We start from the raw sequence: 19,749 nt of genomic DNA, 5'->3' as shown, positions 1-19,749 counted from the left end.
AATTTTTTTTAGATTTTGTAGCTCTTTAAATTTCCTGTAGATCTCTTAGGTCAGGATCTACGATTATATCAAAAAGACCACTGAGAAGTGCCCAGCTCAGGAAGCAGAAGGTCACATCTCCTAAAGGATCGCATACCGAAATGCATATTCAAAAGCGTCCTGTGCTCTTCTGCCTCCTGAGCCATGCACTTCCGACCTTGTCTTTTTGAGTGATTGGTCAAGTGTCAGGACATTTACATAGTACATTTTGGACAAACTGGTTCTCTTAAAAAGGTTCTCAAACAATAAACTGGATTGCATTGTGACCCATTACTATGATCTTAATGGGAATCTGTCACCAGACTTTTGCCACCTAATCTGAGAGCAGCATAACATAGGGGCAGAGATCCTGATTCCAATGGTGTGTCACTTACTGGGCTGCTTAGAGTAGTTTTCATAAAATCACTGTTTAATCAACAGTAGATTATCATTTGAGGACTGCTTGGCGTGCTGCCAGGTAGTCCAGCATATTTATGAGCTCTGTATAACTGCTAGATCTGCAGCAGAGAAAACAAACAGCTCAGTAAGTGACACATCGCTAGAATCAGGGTCTCTGCCCCTACGTTATGCTGCTCTCAGATGAGGTAGCAAAAACCTGGTGACAGATTTCCTTTAAAGGGAATCTGTCAGCACCTTTTTCATGTGTAAACTACACTAAGCATCATATAGAGCAGTGGTCCCCAACTTTTCTGTCTTTGAGAGCCACATTCAGCTCTGAGAGAGGGTCATGAGCCACATTTTGCTCCCGGCTCTCACAGTAGTGACACCTAGATTCCCCATTACCAGTATAATGACAGACACAGCTTTCCCACAGAAGTCGCCACACTGAGGCAGTATACCAATAACCAGGGGTTCCTACCTGCATTCAGATCTGAGACCTGCTCTTCATAGCTGTTTTCAAGACCTGGTGTAAGGCTATGTGCGCGCACAACGTTTTTTTGACGCTGCGTTTTTGTACGTTTTGGACCGCAAAAAACGCACAAAAGTGCAAAAAAAATGCACCCGCAGCAAAAAGGCACACGTTTTTACCACGTTTTGGTGCGTTTTTGGCTGCGTTTTGCGCTATTTTTGATCACTGCGTTTTGCTGCGTTTTTCCAATGCATTTCATGGGTGAATAACGCAGTAAAACGCAGGAAAGAATCAACATGTCCATTTTTTTTTTTAGCTCAAAAACGCACCTAAAAATAAAGTTGTGTGCGGACAGCAAAAATGAAAACTCATAGACTTTGCCTGGGAAGCAAAGTCATGCAGTTTTGAGCCCCAAAACACACAAAAACGCACTCGAAAAATGGGTAAAAACGCCGTGAAAAACGCTCAGTGCGTACATAGGCTAAATGCAACTAACTGGGAGACAGCCGCAAGACACACATCATAGGCCCATGAGAGAACAAGAGGCTCTCGAGGCACAAGTTAGGGACCCCTGATACAGAGCTTCAAGAGCTAAGCAAGGCTTATGTATTTTTTCATTGGCACATACTGTACACATATGTATTTTTCATATGTATTTTTCATTGGCACATACACATATCTCCCTTATAATACCGTGTATCCCCGAAAATAAGACACTGTCTTATATTATTTTGTCTCCAAAAGGTGTGCTAGGGCTTATTTTCAGGGGATGTCTTATATTTTGTATTGGTGGCAGCGATTGGGTAGGCTATTAATGAAAAATGAATATTTACCCCTTCCACCCCTCTGCTGGCGTCACTGATTAGAACTTTTGTTAATGAAAAAAATTATATTTTCTCCCCTTCCCTGCCCATAGTCCCACCCACCCCGCTGCTGGTGTCAGTAATTACAACTTGTGTTATTAAAAAAAAATAATATTCACTCCCTTCTCCACTCACTCCTCTGTATTAGTGATTTACTCAGACTGTCATATAACTGCCAAAGGATGACAGCATAATGCTTGCACTGGACGGCGGCTCTTCTGACCTGAGAATTTTAGCATGTATTTCTATTGCAGATGTCATGCTCAGGTGAGCAAAGCCGCCAGTGCGAGCATTGCACTACACCCCTCGTGCAGTAATAAGACAGTCTGAGTGAATCACTGACACCCAAGCACAGAGGGATGGGCGGGAAAGGGGATAAATATTAGTTTTTCCTTTAACAGAAGTTCCAGTCACTGATGCAGGCAGAAGGGTGGGTGAGGGAATGGGGTAAATATTCATTTTTTTTTCATTAACACAAGTTCTAATCGCTAATGCCGGCAGAAGAGTGAGCAGGATTAGGGGTGAGGGAATGGGGTGAATATTCATTTTTTCTTAATACAAGTTCCAATCATTGATGCCAGCAAGGGGTGGGGGACATTATGGGCAATTACAGGGGTGAATATTCATTCCATTAACTTGCCGGAATGTAACTGTAAACGTTGGGGCTTACATCAGCACAATAGGGGCAACATACACCAATAAAAGTCACATATCCTGAAAGAGTTGCCCAAGCCCAATTTCAGGATAATATTAGTATGAAGATCCGCAGCTGGGGCTTATTTTTAAGTTCCAAACACTGAAGCCAGCAGAGGGGTGGGCATCATTATGGGCGGCTACCGGGGTGAATATTCATTCCATTAACTTGCTGGCATGTCACTATAAACTTCGGGGCTTACATCAACACAATGGGGCAACATACACCAATAAAAGTCACATATCCTGAAAGGGCTGTCCAAGCCGAATTTCAGGATAATATTAGTATGATGATCCCCAACTAGGGCCTATTTTTGGAATTGGGCTTATATTTTAAGCATACTCCAAAAAGGTTGACAAATCCTGCTAGGGCTTATTTTCGGGGTAGGGCTTATTTTCCGGGAAACAAAGTAAATGCTTATTATATTATATTGTTACTAATATAGATGTTGGCAATTAAATAATTGAGAAATTCTATATTGCTAATCCAATGTAACTAACAAAATTTAGAAATAAATGATTTTATGGTGATCAAATTATTTTCTTTTATCTGTAGCAAACATTTTGTTTGTGCAGAAAATGAAAACTGTATAAGCGCATTTCAAATTTTACATTTACTACTCTTTTCATTCACCAGATGAAACATGTTAGGGAGCGTCTGGGAACTGATGTCCAGGAAGAGGTTTTGTTGCTGTGTATCGGTGTTACCTCCGGGGTTGGAAGGCTTATTTTTGGCAGACTTGCAGACTACATTCCAGGGGTCAAGAAAGTCTACTTACAGGTACTTTAAATTTGCCTCATATTACGTCATATCCCATAGCCCAGGAACCACCAACACCAAAGTAAATTGCACATAAAAAACTTTAATTGGTTGGGTCAGGCATATAAATTTCACATGGGATATAAAAACATCATAGAAAGTGAAGAGGTTACATGACACAAAAAAGCGAGCAAGAAATCCCCATGTGGGGCTGCATGGATCTAGCAGGGTAAATACAAAGGTACATTCCCAGTAGGGCCAGTGTAAGTGCCTTAGCAGTAAGCAAAATAGAGGTTCAAGGTATCAAAACAGAGTAATAGTTAGTAAAGAACCATAGGCACATTACCCAAGCACATAACCCAGCGGGGGATCCACTGAATGTAAACACTCACATGCAGGCACACATGGGGAGCAGTCCCAACACGTGTTTCGTGATGACTTCCTCGGACTTCCTCCGCTTTCTTGAATATGTTCCTGAAGTTGTTGCCTTTTACCTTTTTTAAGTCTGGTGCGACTGTCTTGGTTGTTGCTACTTACAGGTACTGCAAAACTTATACTGTAAAACTTCATGAATAATTCCTAAATTTCACAATACCTCGCTGTACAAGTGATGCATTTGGTATCACAAAATCAAAATTCTATGGAATTACTTTGTTAACATGTCCTGCACCAAATCTGTAGCCAGACATGTGTGACAGATACCATTGAAAGAATATGGCAAGAAATATGGCCCATAACCCCTTCCCAACTTGGTAAATTTCACCAATTTTGTTTTTTCCTCCACATCTTCCCAGAAGCATATCTTTTTTCTTTTTCTGTCTATATAGACGTATGAGGGCTTGTTTTTTGTGGGCTGAGTTGTGACCATTCATTTTACCACATAGTATATTGAAAATGGTGACAAAAAATTCCAAGTGTGGTGTTGACATTGCAAAAAAAGAAAAAGCAATTCTGTCATTGTTTCTCTGTAACTGTTTTTACTGCGTACATTATCTAGTACAATTGACCTGGCATTATGTCCTAATCATTTTAATTACGGCAACGCCAATTTGTCCAGTGTTTTTTATTTTAATGAGGGAAATAATTTTTTTTTTTACTGTTACCTCTACGTCTTCATTTTTTAGTTGATGGAGACTTGTGAGGGCTTATTTTTCATGGGCTAAGATATTTTAGGCCCGTTTCACACGTCAGTGAAAAGCACAGACGTTCTTCACTGACGTGTAAAACACGCACATGTCCCTCTGTGTTCCGTGATTCACGGCACACGTGGGTTGTCCATGTGCAATCCGTGATCCGTGATTGCATATGGACATTACTCACCTGCCTTCACTGCTGCTGTTCATGGTGCAGAAGTCTCCAGCTCTGCAGCGTCCGCCCACCGCTCTCAGCACCTACTTCCTGGTCGGCAGTTCCTGCTTTCATAAATATTCATGAGCCAGACAGGAGCTGCCGAAAGCAGAGGCTGCAGAGCGAATCGCAGGCAAGGTAAGTTGAAAATTTTTAATATTTAATGTCCGTGATTTTCTTGTACGTGTTTCACTGATCACACACGGATCACACCATAGTGTGGTCCGTGGGTCATCAGTGATGCCAGACAAAAACTGACATGTCTCCGTGCAGAATCACGGCCAAGGGTGCACGCTGCACGGAGACACGTTCAGTGAAAAATCACTGATGTGTGAGCAGACCCATTGATTATAATGGGTCTGCGTATGTCAGTGATTCTGGTACGTTTTAAAAAAAGCACAAACGTACCAGAATCACTGACGCGTGAAACAGGCCTTACTGACACCATTTTAGGATAGATATGACATTATGACCGCTTTTCACTACATTTTTTGCGGTGTTGCAGCTAACAAAAAACGCAATTATTGTGTTTTGGTTTTTTTATTCAATTTACGATATTTACTGATTGGGGTAATTATTTTTATATTTTGATGAATCAGACATTTTAAGACTCAGTGATATACCGTATATCTGTATGATTATTATTTTTTTTTTATTATCTTTATTTTTAAAGGGAGAAAAGGAGGGTTATTTTAGGTTTATGGTTTTGTTGTTTTTTTCATGTTTTAAATTTTTTTTTTTTACTGTATTTATTATTCCCCTTAGAGAACTTGATCCTGTGATTGTCTGATCTCTTGTACTATACACAGCAATACCACAGTATTGCTACATATAGTAAACATCATTTTTCATTACTGCACAGTCTCTTCAATTTATCTGTCTGGTTTTGGAGTGTGGGAGTAAATGTGGAAATTAGGGCTAGGGTACGCACAGCTTCTGAGCATCGGAAGCAATATGCTAATGACCCTCTGCTGCGAGCATCAGCCAAGGGTCATGCGACTGTGATGCCATCTTGCGATCGCATCACAGGTGCGGAGAAGAGGGAGGGATCACTTGCTTCCCATCTCCTCTGCTGCCCGTCTCTACGTATATCGCACTGCACTCGGATTATATGCGAGTGCAGTACGATGTTTCACACACTCCCATAGAGTTGTATGGGGGTGCATGAGCCGAGACTCACTGCCAAATGCAGCATGCTGCGATTCATTCCGCATGCCACTATGGCATAAAAAATCAATCGCAGATGGACACTGTGCCATAGTTTTGCACCAATATTTTATCGGATTGCACTCGCCTGTGCAAAACGCAAGTGAAACCGAACCCATAAGCTGAGGATTGACTTTGAGCTCAACGTCATGAAATTCAAAGGTCCTCACAAATTTGAACTCTGTGTGAGTCAATTGAAGATCTGTCCTCCAAAAATGCACAGCACTATTTCAAACATTGCGGAAGACTCAGAGAGAAGACCAGTGACTTTAGGCGTGGTTCTGCAGGCTTTGTCATAATGCCTTGCATCTATACCGCCACATGGTGCTGTGCAGTCAATCATGGGAGTTGTCACTGTCATTTTAAAAGATGGGGTTTGGCAAAGGAGCAAAGGAACACCATTTTATACTTGTACAGTGTAGGGATAGCATGCCAGAGCGAACAGCATAGTCTACCTAGGTATAGAAAAAAAGACTTATCTGATTGTTGGGTACTATCAGTTCTCAAGCGGATTGAAAAGGAAATGGTAGTCTATGTCTATGAATAATAAAATATATCTTTGTACCGTGTTAGCCAGTAGAGATAAAAAAATTTGTTTATAAGAACTGAAGTCCTCAGTGGTTGATACCTTTTAATGGCTAACTGAAAAGATGGTAATAATTGCAAGCTTTCGAGACTACTCAGGTCTCTTCATCAGGCATGGTATAAAAGAGTCACATATTTATACACAACAGGACATAGAATGGGGCAGTAAAAAAAACAAAAAAAAGGATGAATTCTCATCGCCACACAATAAGAGAAAAAAGGATGGATCTACCTGTGGCCAAACATTTTTGTAACTCAGACCACAGCATCATGGACATGAAATTGCTGGTATTGAAAGTGAGTTTCAAGTCCCAGAGAGATAGGAGACTATGGGAGTACAAACTTATGATGACCTTTGACACATTCAGAGTAGGAATGAATGTGTCTCATGGATTCATGTCTTTTTACATCAGTTAAAAGATGTGCTCCTCTGACCATCCGAGCGTGTCACAGCCTGGACCAGACCCTGATCAGAGGACAATAAAACTTTCACACTGAACTGCAGCAAAATTTATGGCCACAACAGTTTGCCCCCCTGCCATAGTGATAGTTCTGTTTTATATAACTTGGTTGTTTTTTGTTTGTTTTTTTGTTTTTTTTTACTGCCCCATTCTATGTCCTGTTGTGTATACCGTATTTTTCGGACTATAAGATGCACCTGACCATAAGACGCACCCTGGTTTTAGAGGAGGAAAATAGGAAAATAAAATTTTAACCAAAAAATATGGTCATGACACACTGTTATGGGGCGAGGATCTGCTGCTGACACTGTTATGGGGTAATGTCCCCAAATTCTCTACTAAGGTACCCCATTCTGGTAAGGATCCTCCTGCCTTGTATATGATCCTGCTCATATACCCCCATCCTGCTCATAATATACCCCCCATCCATCCTGCTCATGATATGCCCCCATCCATCCTGCTCATGTTATTCCCCCATCCATCCTGCTCATGTTATTCCCCCATCCATCCTGCTCATGTTATTCCCCCATCCATCCTGCTCATGAAATGCCCCCATCCATCCTGCTCATGAAATGCCCCCATCCATCCTGCTCATGAAATGCCCCCATCCATCCTGCTCATGATATGCCCCCATCCATCCTGCTCATGATATGCCCCCATCCATCCTGCTCATGAAATGCCCCCATCCATCCTGCTCATGTTATTCCCCCATCCATCCTGCTCATGTTATTCCCCCATCCATCCTGCTCATGAAATGCCCCCATCCATCCTGCTCATGATATGCCCCCATCCATCCTGCTCATGATATGCCCCCATCCATCCTGCTCATGAAATGCCCCCATCCATCCTGCTCATGAAATGCCCCCATCCATCCTGCTCATGAAATGCCCCCATCCATCCTGCTCATGATATGCCCCCATCCATCCTGCTCATGATATGCCCCCATCCATCCTGCTCATGAAATGCCCCCATCCATCCTGCTCATGTTATTCCCCCATCCATCCTGCTCATGTTATTCCCCCATCCATCCTGCTCATGAAATGCCCCCATCCATCCTGCTCATGATATGCCCCCATCCATCCTGCTCATGATATGCCCCCATCCATCCTGCTCATGAAATGCCCCCATCCATCCTGCTCATGTTATTCCCCCATCCATCCTGCTCATGTTATTCCCCCATCCATCCTGCTCATGAAATGCCCCCATCCATCCTGCTCATGATATGCCCCCATCCATCCTGCTCATGATATGCCCCCATCCATCCTGCTCATGAAATGCCCCCATCCATCCTGCTCATGAAATGCCCCCATCCATCCTGCTCATGATATGCCCCCATCCATCCTGCTCATGATATGCCCCCATCCATCCTGCTCATGATATACCCCCATCCATCCTGCTCATGAAATGCCCTCATCCATCCTGCTCATGAAATGCCCCCATCCATCCTTCTCATGATATGCCCCCATCCATCCTGCTCATGATATGCCCCCATCCATCCTGCTCATGATATGCCCCCATCCATCCTGCTCATGAAATGCCCCCATCCATCCTGCTCATGAAATGCCCCCATCCATCCTGCTCATGAAATGCCCCCATCCATCCTGCTCATGTTATTCCCCCATCCATCCTGCTCATGTTATTCCCCCATCCATCCTGCTCATGTTATTCCCCCATCCTGGTATATGGCCTGTGGCACAGAAAAAAAAAATAAACGTTTATACTCACCTTTCCTCACTCCATGAAGCACCGATCTCTGTCTCAGCTGCAGCGCCGCTGTGTGGAGCCGTCACCGCGTGTGGAGCCGTCACCGCGTGTGGAGCCGTCACCGCGTGTGGAGCCGTCACCGTCTGCAGCATCGCGCGATGCCTTCCTGTCTGTGCCGGTCAGCTGAGCTGGTGGACACTAGCGCCGCGCACAGCGATGACGTCATCGCTGTGCGCGCCGCTAGTGACCAGATCAGCTGACCGGCACAGACAGGAAAACATCGCGCGATGCTGCAGGGGGGCGGCTCCACACGCGGTGACGGGTGAGTGTACTGATTCACTGCTCCCCGCGCTGATAATGATGCACGGGGGGCAGTGAATACAGCCGCACATGATCACTCCAGGCTGTAGATGCCAGGGGTGATCATGGCCGGCTGTTAATTATGCGCGCACCTCCCCGCCCATCACCCCGCCCACCTGTCAGCGCCGTGTTCGCTGAGAGATGATGGGCGGGAGGATGGGCGTGCATATGTAATGAGCGGGCCCACGTGGTCACGGCAGGCGCTGCTGCAGCCTGCTCGTGCCCCCGATGACCCGCTCCACCCCAGCACCCACATTCCCGGCCGCAGCCCTATAGTCAGACCATAAGACGCACCCCCCACTTTCTCCCAACATTTGGGGGGAAAAAAGTGCGTCTTATGGTCCGAAAAATACGGTAAATATGTGACTCTTCAGATTTTGTGTTATACCATGCCTGATGATGAGACCTGAGTAGTCTCGAAAGCTTGCTATTATTACCATCTTTTCAGTTAGCCATTAAAAGGTGTCAACCACTGAGGACTTCAGTTCTTTTAAACAAATTTTTTTATGAATAATAATGCATTTTCAGAAGTGATATATAGGGAAGTACCGTAGTCACCTAGTGTGATTGAATTGATCTGAGGTATACCTTATACCAGCCATTATTTTTTATTCTTCACACACTGTAAACAAAGAGCACAATATTAAGCCCTTAATGATGGAGACAATTTTGACCTTAATGACCAGGTAAAATTTTAGAAATCTGACCACTGTCACTTTATGAGGTAAGATCTCTGGAACACTTCAACAGATCCCGGTGATTCTGAGAATGTTTTTTCTTTACATATTGTACTTCACGTAAGTGGTAAATTTAGGATGATTTTTTTTTGCATTAATTTGTGAAACAATCTTAAATTTCACAATTTTTTTTAAAGTTTTGCAATTTTCAAACTTTAATTTTAATGTCTCTAAACCAGAGTTACCGTATATCACATAAAATAGTTAATAAATAAAATTTCCCACATGTCTACTTTACATTAGCATATTTTTTTGAAACAGTTAGGAAGTTAAAAGGGTTAGAATTTTATCAGCAATTTTTCATTTTTCCAACAAAATTTACAAAATCATTTTTAAAGGACCAATCACATTTGAAGTGGCTTTGAGGGGCCTAAGGGATAAAAAATATCCAAAAGTGACACCAATCTAAAAAGTGCACCCCTCACACTGCTCAAAACCACATCCAAGAAGTTCATTAACCCTTCAGGTGCTTCACAGGAATTAATGGAAAGTGGTATGAAAAAAAATAAGTTATTTACATTTTACCTAAAAATGTTGCTTTAGCCCCAATTTATTCACTTTTACAAGTAATAGCACAACAAAATGGACCAAAAATTTGTTACCCGGTTTCTTCTGAGCTCGCTGATTCCCCATATGTGGTCAGAAACCTCTGTTTGAATAAACGGCCAGGCACAGAAGAGAGAGAGCACCATTTGAATTTTGGAACACTAATTTGGCTGAAATAGATTGCGGGCACCATGTCACGTTTGCTAGGCCCCTACAATACCTAAATAGCAGAAACCCCAACACAAGTGACCCCGTTTGGTAAAATACACCCTTCAATGTTTTTATCCAGGGTTATAGTGAGCATTTTGAACTCACTGGTACTGCACAGAATTTGATATTAGGCTGTCATATTGAAAATGTTCATTTTTTTCACAAAAATGTTACTTTAGCACTGAATTTTGTTATTTTACAGAGGTAAAATCAAACAGTGAACCCCACAGTTTATTACCCACTTTCTTATGAGCGTGGAGATTCCAAACATGTAGTCAAAAAGTTCTGTTTGGACAAACGGGAGGACTCAGGAAATGGAAGGAGCATAGTTTGAATTTTGGAAAGCAAATTTGACTGAAATAGATTGCGGACAGCATGTCACATTTGCAGGCTCCCTAAGATACCTAGACAGCAGAAACTCCCCACAAGTGACCCCATTTTGGAAGCTAGGCCCCTCAAGAATTTCATCCAGGTGTATAGTGAGCATTTTGAACCTACAGATACTTCACAGAATTTGATAACAATAGTTTGTCATAATGAAAATTTTCATAAACATGTTGGTTTAGCACCAAATTTCGTACTTTTACAAGAGGTTTCACCAAAAGGTGAACCACAAAATTTGTTACCCAGTTTTTTATCCGTGCGCTGATACCCCATATGTGGTCAGAAACCTCTGGACAAATGGCAGGGCTTGAAAGGAAAGGCGCAACTTTTGAATTTTGGAACACATTTGACTAAAATAGATTGCTGGCACCATATATTGCATTTGCATAGCCTATGAGATACCAAAACATCAGAAATCCCCACAAGTGACTCTATTTTAGAAGCTAGACCCATCAGTGAATTTATTAATGTAGGGGTGTGTTGAGCATTTTGAACAAATATGTGTTTCACAGAACTTTTTAAAATTTGAAAATGATAGTTACATTTTTTTCCACTAAAATATTATTTTAGCCCAAAATGTGTAATTTTGATTATGAATAATAGGAGAAAACAGACCACATAATTTGTTACACAATTTTTAACAAACACAGTGCTACCACATACATGGTCAGAAACTAATGTTTTGGCACATGGGAACACGAAAATAAGAAGTCTTTAAATTTTGCTAATTAGTAGAAATAACCATCCCATGAAGCCAAAAATCATGCTATATAAATATTTATTGTAACAATGCTTCAGGACAGTATAAATCAGACATAGTCAAAAATCAAATAGATAGATAAAGTGCAGAGGGGAAATAGAAAAGACCCCACATGCCCCTGGATGGATGTTTATAAATATTCAGGGTGAGTCATGCTATTCACAAACAGAGTAGAAAAGCAGGTGCAAAAAAGATGCACTAATTAAATAGCCATGTCACAACAATCAGACATCAGTATGAACACTCACCCATGTTAGTACAATAAAAAAACAGGGTTGCACGTGGGGACCAGCGTCCCGACACGTGTTTCACGTCTCTTACGCTTCTTCGGGGGACAGATAAAAAAGTGTGGCGATGTGCAGCCTTATAAACCTCCTGTGTGAGCCCCATCATGCCCAGTCACGCCCAGCTGTTGTTACACACGGCCAGTGTTCTGAGTGCAGCGGCATTCAGCCACCCGGCGTCCGCAGCAAAGATCGGAGGGAAGAAAACTTCCTGTGACGTCAGTATGTCAGTCTGGATCTCCGCTGCTAAGGACGCCGTCATAACCATGCTTGCAGAGAGACACACTCGGCCGCGCGTCAGGGGCAGATAACACCCATATCCTGGATTGCAAGGTATTCAAAGCTTGCAGCATACGTCAAAAACAGACTAATACCGTCCAAATCAACATGGTAAGTAAAAGTACTGTTGATTTGAACACATGTGACAGTCCTAATTCGGAGACAATTCATCATCTAAAGTTAGAGGAATAAAAGAGGAAAATAGCCATATAACAGCCAATCGCAGAATGAGAGACAAGCAAAAAAAGAGCTACAAGCACGCTGATGAATACATATATATATATATATATATATATATATATATATATGTATAGGAATAACAAATTGCGTTACATAATCATAATTAAATACATATAATATAAAGACGCATATTTATCATTATCCATAACATCAATGTATACATCAGGTGCAAAGGAATCCCAATTTCTCCAGAGTGGGAAACTGCCACGAATCCAGATGAGGGGAAGACGTGGGGAGCGGGGCACATCGGTGAGGCAATACTAAACAATTAAAAATAAAAAAGACACACTGTTAAAATTGAGAACCAGATCATAAGAATCTACTTACATGATCATCATAGAGAAGGCATAAAGAACATCACATACTAATAATACAAAAAATAATAAAAATGAAGCCCGCAAAAGGAATACTTCAGTGGAGGGGCTGCTACTATACAGAAAGGTAGAGAGGAAGAAGACCACCACTTTACAAAAACTCTTCCTGGGTGTCCTTAAGTCAGAGGAATGGGGCAAAGCTCAGGCGTTCATTAAGGCCATGGGGGGACATTGTGCCCAGAGTGAAGATCCAACGACTCTCCACTTGCGCTAGCCGTTTTTTAATGTCACCCCCACGAATACCCAAGTGAACCCTGTCAATTCCCCGAACCTCGGAGGTTTTGGGGTCACAATTGTGAAACTCAAAAAAGTGTCGTGGGATTGTTTTTAAGTGTTTGGGCACATGGCAGGATTCAGAAAGTGAACAGCGCTATTTAATTTTTGGAACACAAATTTGGACAACATGTTGCATTTGCAGAGCCCCTGAGGTGCCAAAAATGCAGAAACACCCACATGTGACTCCCAATTGGCAAACCAAACCCTATAATAAATTAATGTATTGGTGTGGTGAGTTTTTTTTAACCCACAAATTACATAGAATTTTATTAGATTGCGCTGTGAAAATGAAAATAGTAGTTTTCAGGTGGGTTTTCCGCTAAAATGTTACTTTAGCCTAAAATTAGTGACATCTAGTTTGATGCCAGGCGCTGCTACAAAAGGGGGAATTTGCGGTGGGAAAAGGACTAGTCGGGATAACAGACTGTATGGGGAAACTGCAAAACTTGGTCCTGACTCTAACGTTTCAGCAAAGACGTCTGACTCCACTACCATCCCCAGCTCTGGGATCCCGTGGAGGAAGCCTAGTCGTCACTCTTGGAAAACAATTTAGCTTCAGACGCAGATTCGGTATCCTTCCCAGAACTGCTGGAGCAAAGCAGCGTGTACTCCTGCTCTGCACTAAACATTCTGAAAGCCATTTTATTTTATATCCCTGCCTAACCTAAATAAGCTATATATATTTTTTTTTACCTTAACCCTAGGTTGTAATCCTAACCCTAGCTAAGAAAAAAAGAAAAAAAAATATTGGGAAGGCTATATTTACTAAATATTTGGGTTTTGAACTATTGATAGGGTCTGTCACAGAGTTCAAATGTCAGGACCAATGACATTGGTTCCTGACGTTGCGGGGTATTGGAGGAAGATCCCAGCATTCGCCCCGCATTTTAGACCAGGAAAAAGTGGAGTGTCCATGAGATGACTTTTACAGGGGGTGGGGGAGGGGGGACACCTTTTCTCCCTCATCTGACATGTTAGATCATGTTGGATGAGAGAGAAATATTTTTTACAGTTAGTCACTTCGTTGAATAATGGCGATCATGTGACTGGGGACCATAAAAAACTGCATGGTGTTCTCTAGGGTCTCAGCTACCCCTAGAGATTTTCAAACTCTAGGGGGTGCTAGTCACTTATTTCTTACTGTCGTTTTAAAATGTATTAGCGGTCGTTAGGGGGTTAAACCCCTCAGTCATAATTTGGTCCCTTTCTTTCCAAATGTATTTGACTCAAATAGAATTTTTGGGAAACATTTGGCGAACTGTGCAAATTTTAATTTCAAAAGACTGACTCATCTCTAGTGGGAAGAAAAAATGATAATATGCAAATATCGTTTTATAACATCATGAAACACAAAATGTGAGTTGTTTTGCGCATTTCCTTATTGCCTTTATTTTGGATTCTATTAATAGTCATTTATATCCAGCAGTAAATTATCTGTATGTTTCTTCCTACAGGTGGTATCTTTTTTTTTAATTGGACTAATGTCTATGATGATTCCACTGTGCTACAATTTTGGAGGCTTGATTGCTGTCTGTCTCTTCATGGGCCTGTTCGATGGCTGCTTCATATGTATTATGGCTCCCATTGCATTTGAGCTTGTTGGTCCGGAGAATGTATCTCAAGCCATTGGATTTTTGCTTGGATTTATGTCCATTCCTATGACCGTTGGCCCTCCTATTGCAGGTAAATCTGATTTTTTTGTTATGTGTTGCTCTACAATGAACATGATTATTTTGCATTATGTTAGTTTTTGAGTAGCGTACTTGAAATGACATTGGTTGCATGTACACTGCAATCTTTGCTCAAGTATATGTCTTTGTGTAAGAATCACTATATAATAGTTGATGTACAATGACTGTATGGTATAAACATGTATGAATCCACATTTGATGTTGGTGATATACTCAATATCATTTTCTATCTTCTCCAGGCTTTTTGCGTGACACTCTTGGGTCTTATGATGTAGCATTTTATTTGGCGGGTGTCCCTCCTATCATTGGTGGAATTATCCTTTGTCTTATCCCTTGGGTCCATGAAAGGACTTTAAAGAAGAAAGAAATAGCACTGGATAGAGAGTCTGGGGAGAAAATTTTGGATAACACTGCAAGCGCATTGACACCTGGCACAGCCGAGGATTGTAAAAAGGAAGATGTCTCTGTTATATAATTTCCATTATTTTACAAAAACATGTTTTATAGGACTTTTGTATGATAGTGACTGAATTTTGTAACTGGTGCTACCAAACCAAAGCTGTATGATCAGGTGTTTGCTTGCATATTTGACAAAGCCTTCCATGTCAGAATTCCTTATTTCTGCCTATTGAAACAAAGTGCCTATGTTTGGATATCTTACCAGGACTATTGAAGGCCTTTTGTCTGGCAGAAAAAAAGTAATACTTCTCCAGATCTAGCTTTACAGCAATACAGGGTTTTGTTTCCTGGTGCCTGCTTTATTGATATTCAGTCTTAGTGACTAGATTTCTGTGCAGAAAAGTGGTCTGATCTACAATCACATTCGATTGCTGGAGTGATGGTGCACGAAGCCTTCACAGTATGAATTTCAATCTATTTAATTTTACAACCTACTCGAGTTAGGTTTTTTTTACCATCAATACTGGGTATTCATAAATTTATGCTGCATGGTCATAATTGTTCAGTATTTCACAATGAACTAAACTGTCAATGATTATCATTCAAGCAAAATTGTCCACAATTAGTAGGACTGAGCTGGGCTATGTTCACATATGCCACTTTTGCCGTGACAATTTCAGCTAGCTACTTTTCCTTGAGATGACTTTGCTTTTTTTGAAAGTTTGCATTGTACTGTGTATATATCTTGTGCATAAGAGAAGTGAATCTTTTGTTTTTATGTAGTTCAGACAGAAAAATGTAATTCTGCAGATTAGCTATTTCAACTCTGTTGTCATCCCCTCCAGAAGAAAACTGCCTCTCTTGTGCCACATACATGTAGCTACCATGAAGGTCAATGTCTGACTTGTTAAAGATCCTTGGAGGAAGATTAGAGTCATCAGTCAGCATACAGCCAATAGCTTCTTGTTAAAGCAGGTACTGGAGTTGAGCAAAAAGATTCACAGGACCCAGGTCTTGTAGGTACCCTATGAGCCAGTGTCCCACCAATAATGTATCAAGGTTCGTTGATGGGCTTTTGATTGACTTAAAGGTCAGGTGCTAATAGGTAGCACTAGAACAGTGGTTCTCAGAATCCAGTCCTCACAGTCCCCAACAGGTCATGTTTTCAGGATTTTCTTAGTATTGCACAGGTGATGACTTTGATAATGATTCCATTTCCTGTTCAATGTTAAGGAAATCCTGAAAACATGACCTGTTGGGAGCCGTGAGGACTGGAGTTTGAAAACCACTGCACTAGAGAGACTATTTTCATTAATTCGGAGGAGAGTTCATTTCCTTTTTTTTTCCCCAAGGAGGGTCTGTAGACTTCTAACAACAACTTTATTAGTACCTCCAAGAGACGCATTGGAAGAAATAGCAAATGTCATTCTTCTGCCAAAAGACCAGGCATTACACTAGGTTCTAATGCATAATTTATTGGGGTTGTCCAGTTAAAACAAGTCAGAACCTATCCATAGTATGATTGATAACTTGCTTATCAGTGGGAGTCCCATCACTGGGACCTTCACTGATCAGCAGAACGAGGAATTTTTATTCACCATGAGGAACTTTTATCCATGTTACAAAAATATGCAGTAGGACAGACGCCCAACTACCACTGCATACACTTTCTATGTGGCTGCTGGAAAAAGCCTAGTACAACGCTCAGCAGCCCCATAGAAAACGCATTGAACTGCAGTCAAGCATGTACACCGCAGCTCCAATTGTACCGGGAATAATAGTTCCTCGTTCTGCCTATTAGTGGGGTCACAGTAGTCGGATCCACACCGATACACAAGTTATTACGTATTCTGCAATTAGAGGATAAAATGTTTTAACTAGACAACTCCTTTTACTTTACATTCATGTAAGTATCAAGTCTGAAGGCATCTTTGTGCTTCAAAACATCTTTCATTTTCGAATAACATTTGAAATGGGTTGGAGGATTACCATTGCATATGAAGTATTTCTTTCCCTTTGGATCTATATATTCTGTATTACCAATATGCAACTCAGTTTCTGCACCTTATGACTTACTTCTTTACTGATAATCTCCCGTGACTAAAGGGGGCTTTACACGCTACGACATCGCTAATGCGGAGTCGTTGGGGTCACAGAATTTGTGACGCACATCCGGCCGCATTAGCGATGTTGTTGCGTGTGACACCGATGAGCGATTTTGCATCGTCGCAAAAACGTGCAAAATTGCTCATCGGTGACATGGGGGTCTATTCTCAATTATCGTTACTGCACAAGTAACGAAGTTGTTCCTCGTTCCTGCGGCAGCACACATTGCTATGTGTGACGCCGCAGGAACGAGGAAGCTCTCCTTACCTGACTCCCGGTCGCTATGCGGAAGGAAAGAGGTGGGCGGGATGTTACGTCCTACTCATCTCCGCCCCTCCGCTTCTATTGGGCAGCAGTTCAGTGACGCTGCTGTGACGCTGAACGAACCGCCCCCTTAGAAAGGAGGCGGATCGCCGGTCACATCGACGTCGCCGGGCAGGTAAGTATGCGTGACGATGTTGTGCGGCACGGGCAGCGATTTGCCCGTGTCGCACAACAGATGGGGGCGGGTACCCACGCTAGCGATATCAGGACCGATATCGCAGCGTGTAAAGCGGCCTTAACTCCTTGAATGAACCAAAGACTTTGCAGATGTACATGCTGTCGAGGTATAAGGTTGCTTCTTGAATTAGTGCCTTATGAGTATGGCATCTATTTTGATAACAATGCTTGAACCATAGTTTTTGAAGACCTCATTACTTCAGAAATGAAATGCTTTATTTATAAAGATAATTAAACAATGAGGGCAAAACATATATAGTGTCTTATGGTTAGTGTAGGGCCTGAGGGGGCAGAAAATGATAGAATTTCTCTCTTTGGCTGTCATTGAATGCCTGGGTCCTGAACCCCATCTCAAGCCTTGCACTTGGCTTTACACATTTTGCCTACAGTATTCCTCTAGCGGTAACAAAAGTAATGAATATGCCAAAGATTTAGTATAGGCACCATCCTGAGCAGGTTAACTATCAATATTGTATTATCTTTAGTTTGTGTGATGTTGTATACAATTTCATAGTACAGGGAATATAAATCAGAAGTGCTGGAAGATGTGTGTCATATATAATTAGCTACACTTATCCAAGTTCGCCTTATCTCCATTTGTAACCAACTTAGATGCACTTGAGTTTAAATTCATTTGGTTTTGATGTCAGTATGTATTTGTTACTATTACTATGCAGACTTTATCTGTAATAAGGGCTTAATGAAATTTAAAACAGCTCATCAACATTATATGTTTACTATTATAAGTATGTGTCATAAAATCAATGCTCACCCCTCCGTCATGGTAGACAGTTTGCAGCTAAGTCCCAGATATAAATAGTGTGTGTATAAATATATAACTCCCTAAATGTCATGCAGCGTCACCAGTACTTTTAATGACTGGCTTCCAAGACCTCCATTGACAAGATTGCTATTCCTGGTTACTAAATTAGCTGCTGTGTCTGACTATGAAATGGTTGCAAATTTAAAGGCGTATTCCAGTAGTAGTTACTAAAGACCTTTCATTGGATAAAGAAAAGTTTTGTCATTTTTTTAAGATACTTGGTGAATCACTTTGTTTTATTTTTTAAAAATCTCTACATACAATGAAAGAAAAACTTCATATCCATTGTCTACGTCGAGAAGATGATGACAGTCTATCCTAGTCATGTGGTGGTAAGTACACAGTTACATTGATGGTTACGGTGTCAGACAAACAACAATCTCACTTGGTCCCCCATACACCTTAACGTTCGGCTCTGCTGAGTGTTATTGTGCTCTGTGTGATAGAGCTGCTGTCAGACTCTTCAGGTGGCAGCAGCTTATTGTTATGCCAAACAAAAAGATCTGCCATTTCAATTCAAAAGGACGGATCCTTCTATCCCCCAACATCATCTGTCGGAAAAGAGTCAGGAGGCCCACATGCATGTTAGATGGACGTCTGGACGCACTTAAAAGGAAACAGCCACCAGGTTTTTACTATATAAGCTGTGGCCACCACCAGTAAGCCCTTTTATATATAGCATCATAGAATAGTGTGCATATAAGTCCCCAAGCCGATCTGTATAACATAAAAAAATACCTTTTATTATACTCACCTATGGGGCGATCCGGACTGATGGTCGTCTCTGGTCTTGATCCAGTCCATCCTCTCTGCTTGCAATCACCGTCCTCTTTCCCTGCTTTGTGTGAATGATACGTCCAACGTCATCCACACAGAGTCCTCCATTGCGCTTCTACGCATGCGCACTTCTCTCTGCCCTACTAAGGTCAGAGCAAAGTACTGTAATGTAATGAAAACCCACGCATGTGCACTGCAATACTTCTCTTTGTCCTTAGCAGGAAAGAGAGGTGTGCATGTGCAGGAGTACAATAGAGGTCACTGTGTGGATGACGTAGGATGCATTATCCACACGAAGCAGGGAAAGAGGACAGCGATGGAAGGAAGATAGGAGGCAATGGATCAAGACCAGCGACGCAGACAGGACCGTCCCATAGGTGAGTTTAATAAAAGGTGTTTTTTATGTTACACAGATCGGCTTGGGGACTTACATACAGTATTCTAGAATGCTATATATAAATGCTTATTGCTGGTGGCCACAGCTTATTGGGGAC

General features: G+C 41.7%; 1 protein-coding gene across 2 annotated transcripts in view; it reads left to right on the top strand.

Moving 5' to 3' along the window:
• The window catches only part of SLC16A10 (solute carrier family 16 member 10), a 132,871-nt gene extending 113,681 nt beyond the window's left edge, over positions 1–19,190 (top strand). For both annotated transcript variants that reach the window (XM_075340048.1, XM_075340047.1), the window contains 3 exons: positions 3,083–3,226; positions 14,413–14,641; positions 14,889–19,190. In XM_075340048.1, the coding sequence (XP_075196163.1) occupies positions 3,083–3,226; positions 14,413–14,641; positions 14,889–15,124 (609 nt within the window). In that variant the 3' untranslated portion in view covers positions 15,125–19,190. The remainder of the gene's footprint in view (positions 1–3,082; positions 3,227–14,412; positions 14,642–14,888) is intronic.
• Positions 19,191–19,749: the final 559 nt, after the last annotated feature.

The sequence above is a fragment of the Anomaloglossus baeobatrachus genome, chromosome 3 (assembly GCF_048569485.1).
Source record: "Anomaloglossus baeobatrachus isolate aAnoBae1 chromosome 3, aAnoBae1.hap1, whole genome shotgun sequence".
NCBI lineage: Eukaryota > Metazoa > Chordata > Amphibia > Anura > Aromobatidae > Anomaloglossus > Anomaloglossus baeobatrachus.
The sequence above is the reverse complement of the archived record's forward strand: the minus strand, read 5'-3'. Positions and strand labels throughout refer to the sequence as shown.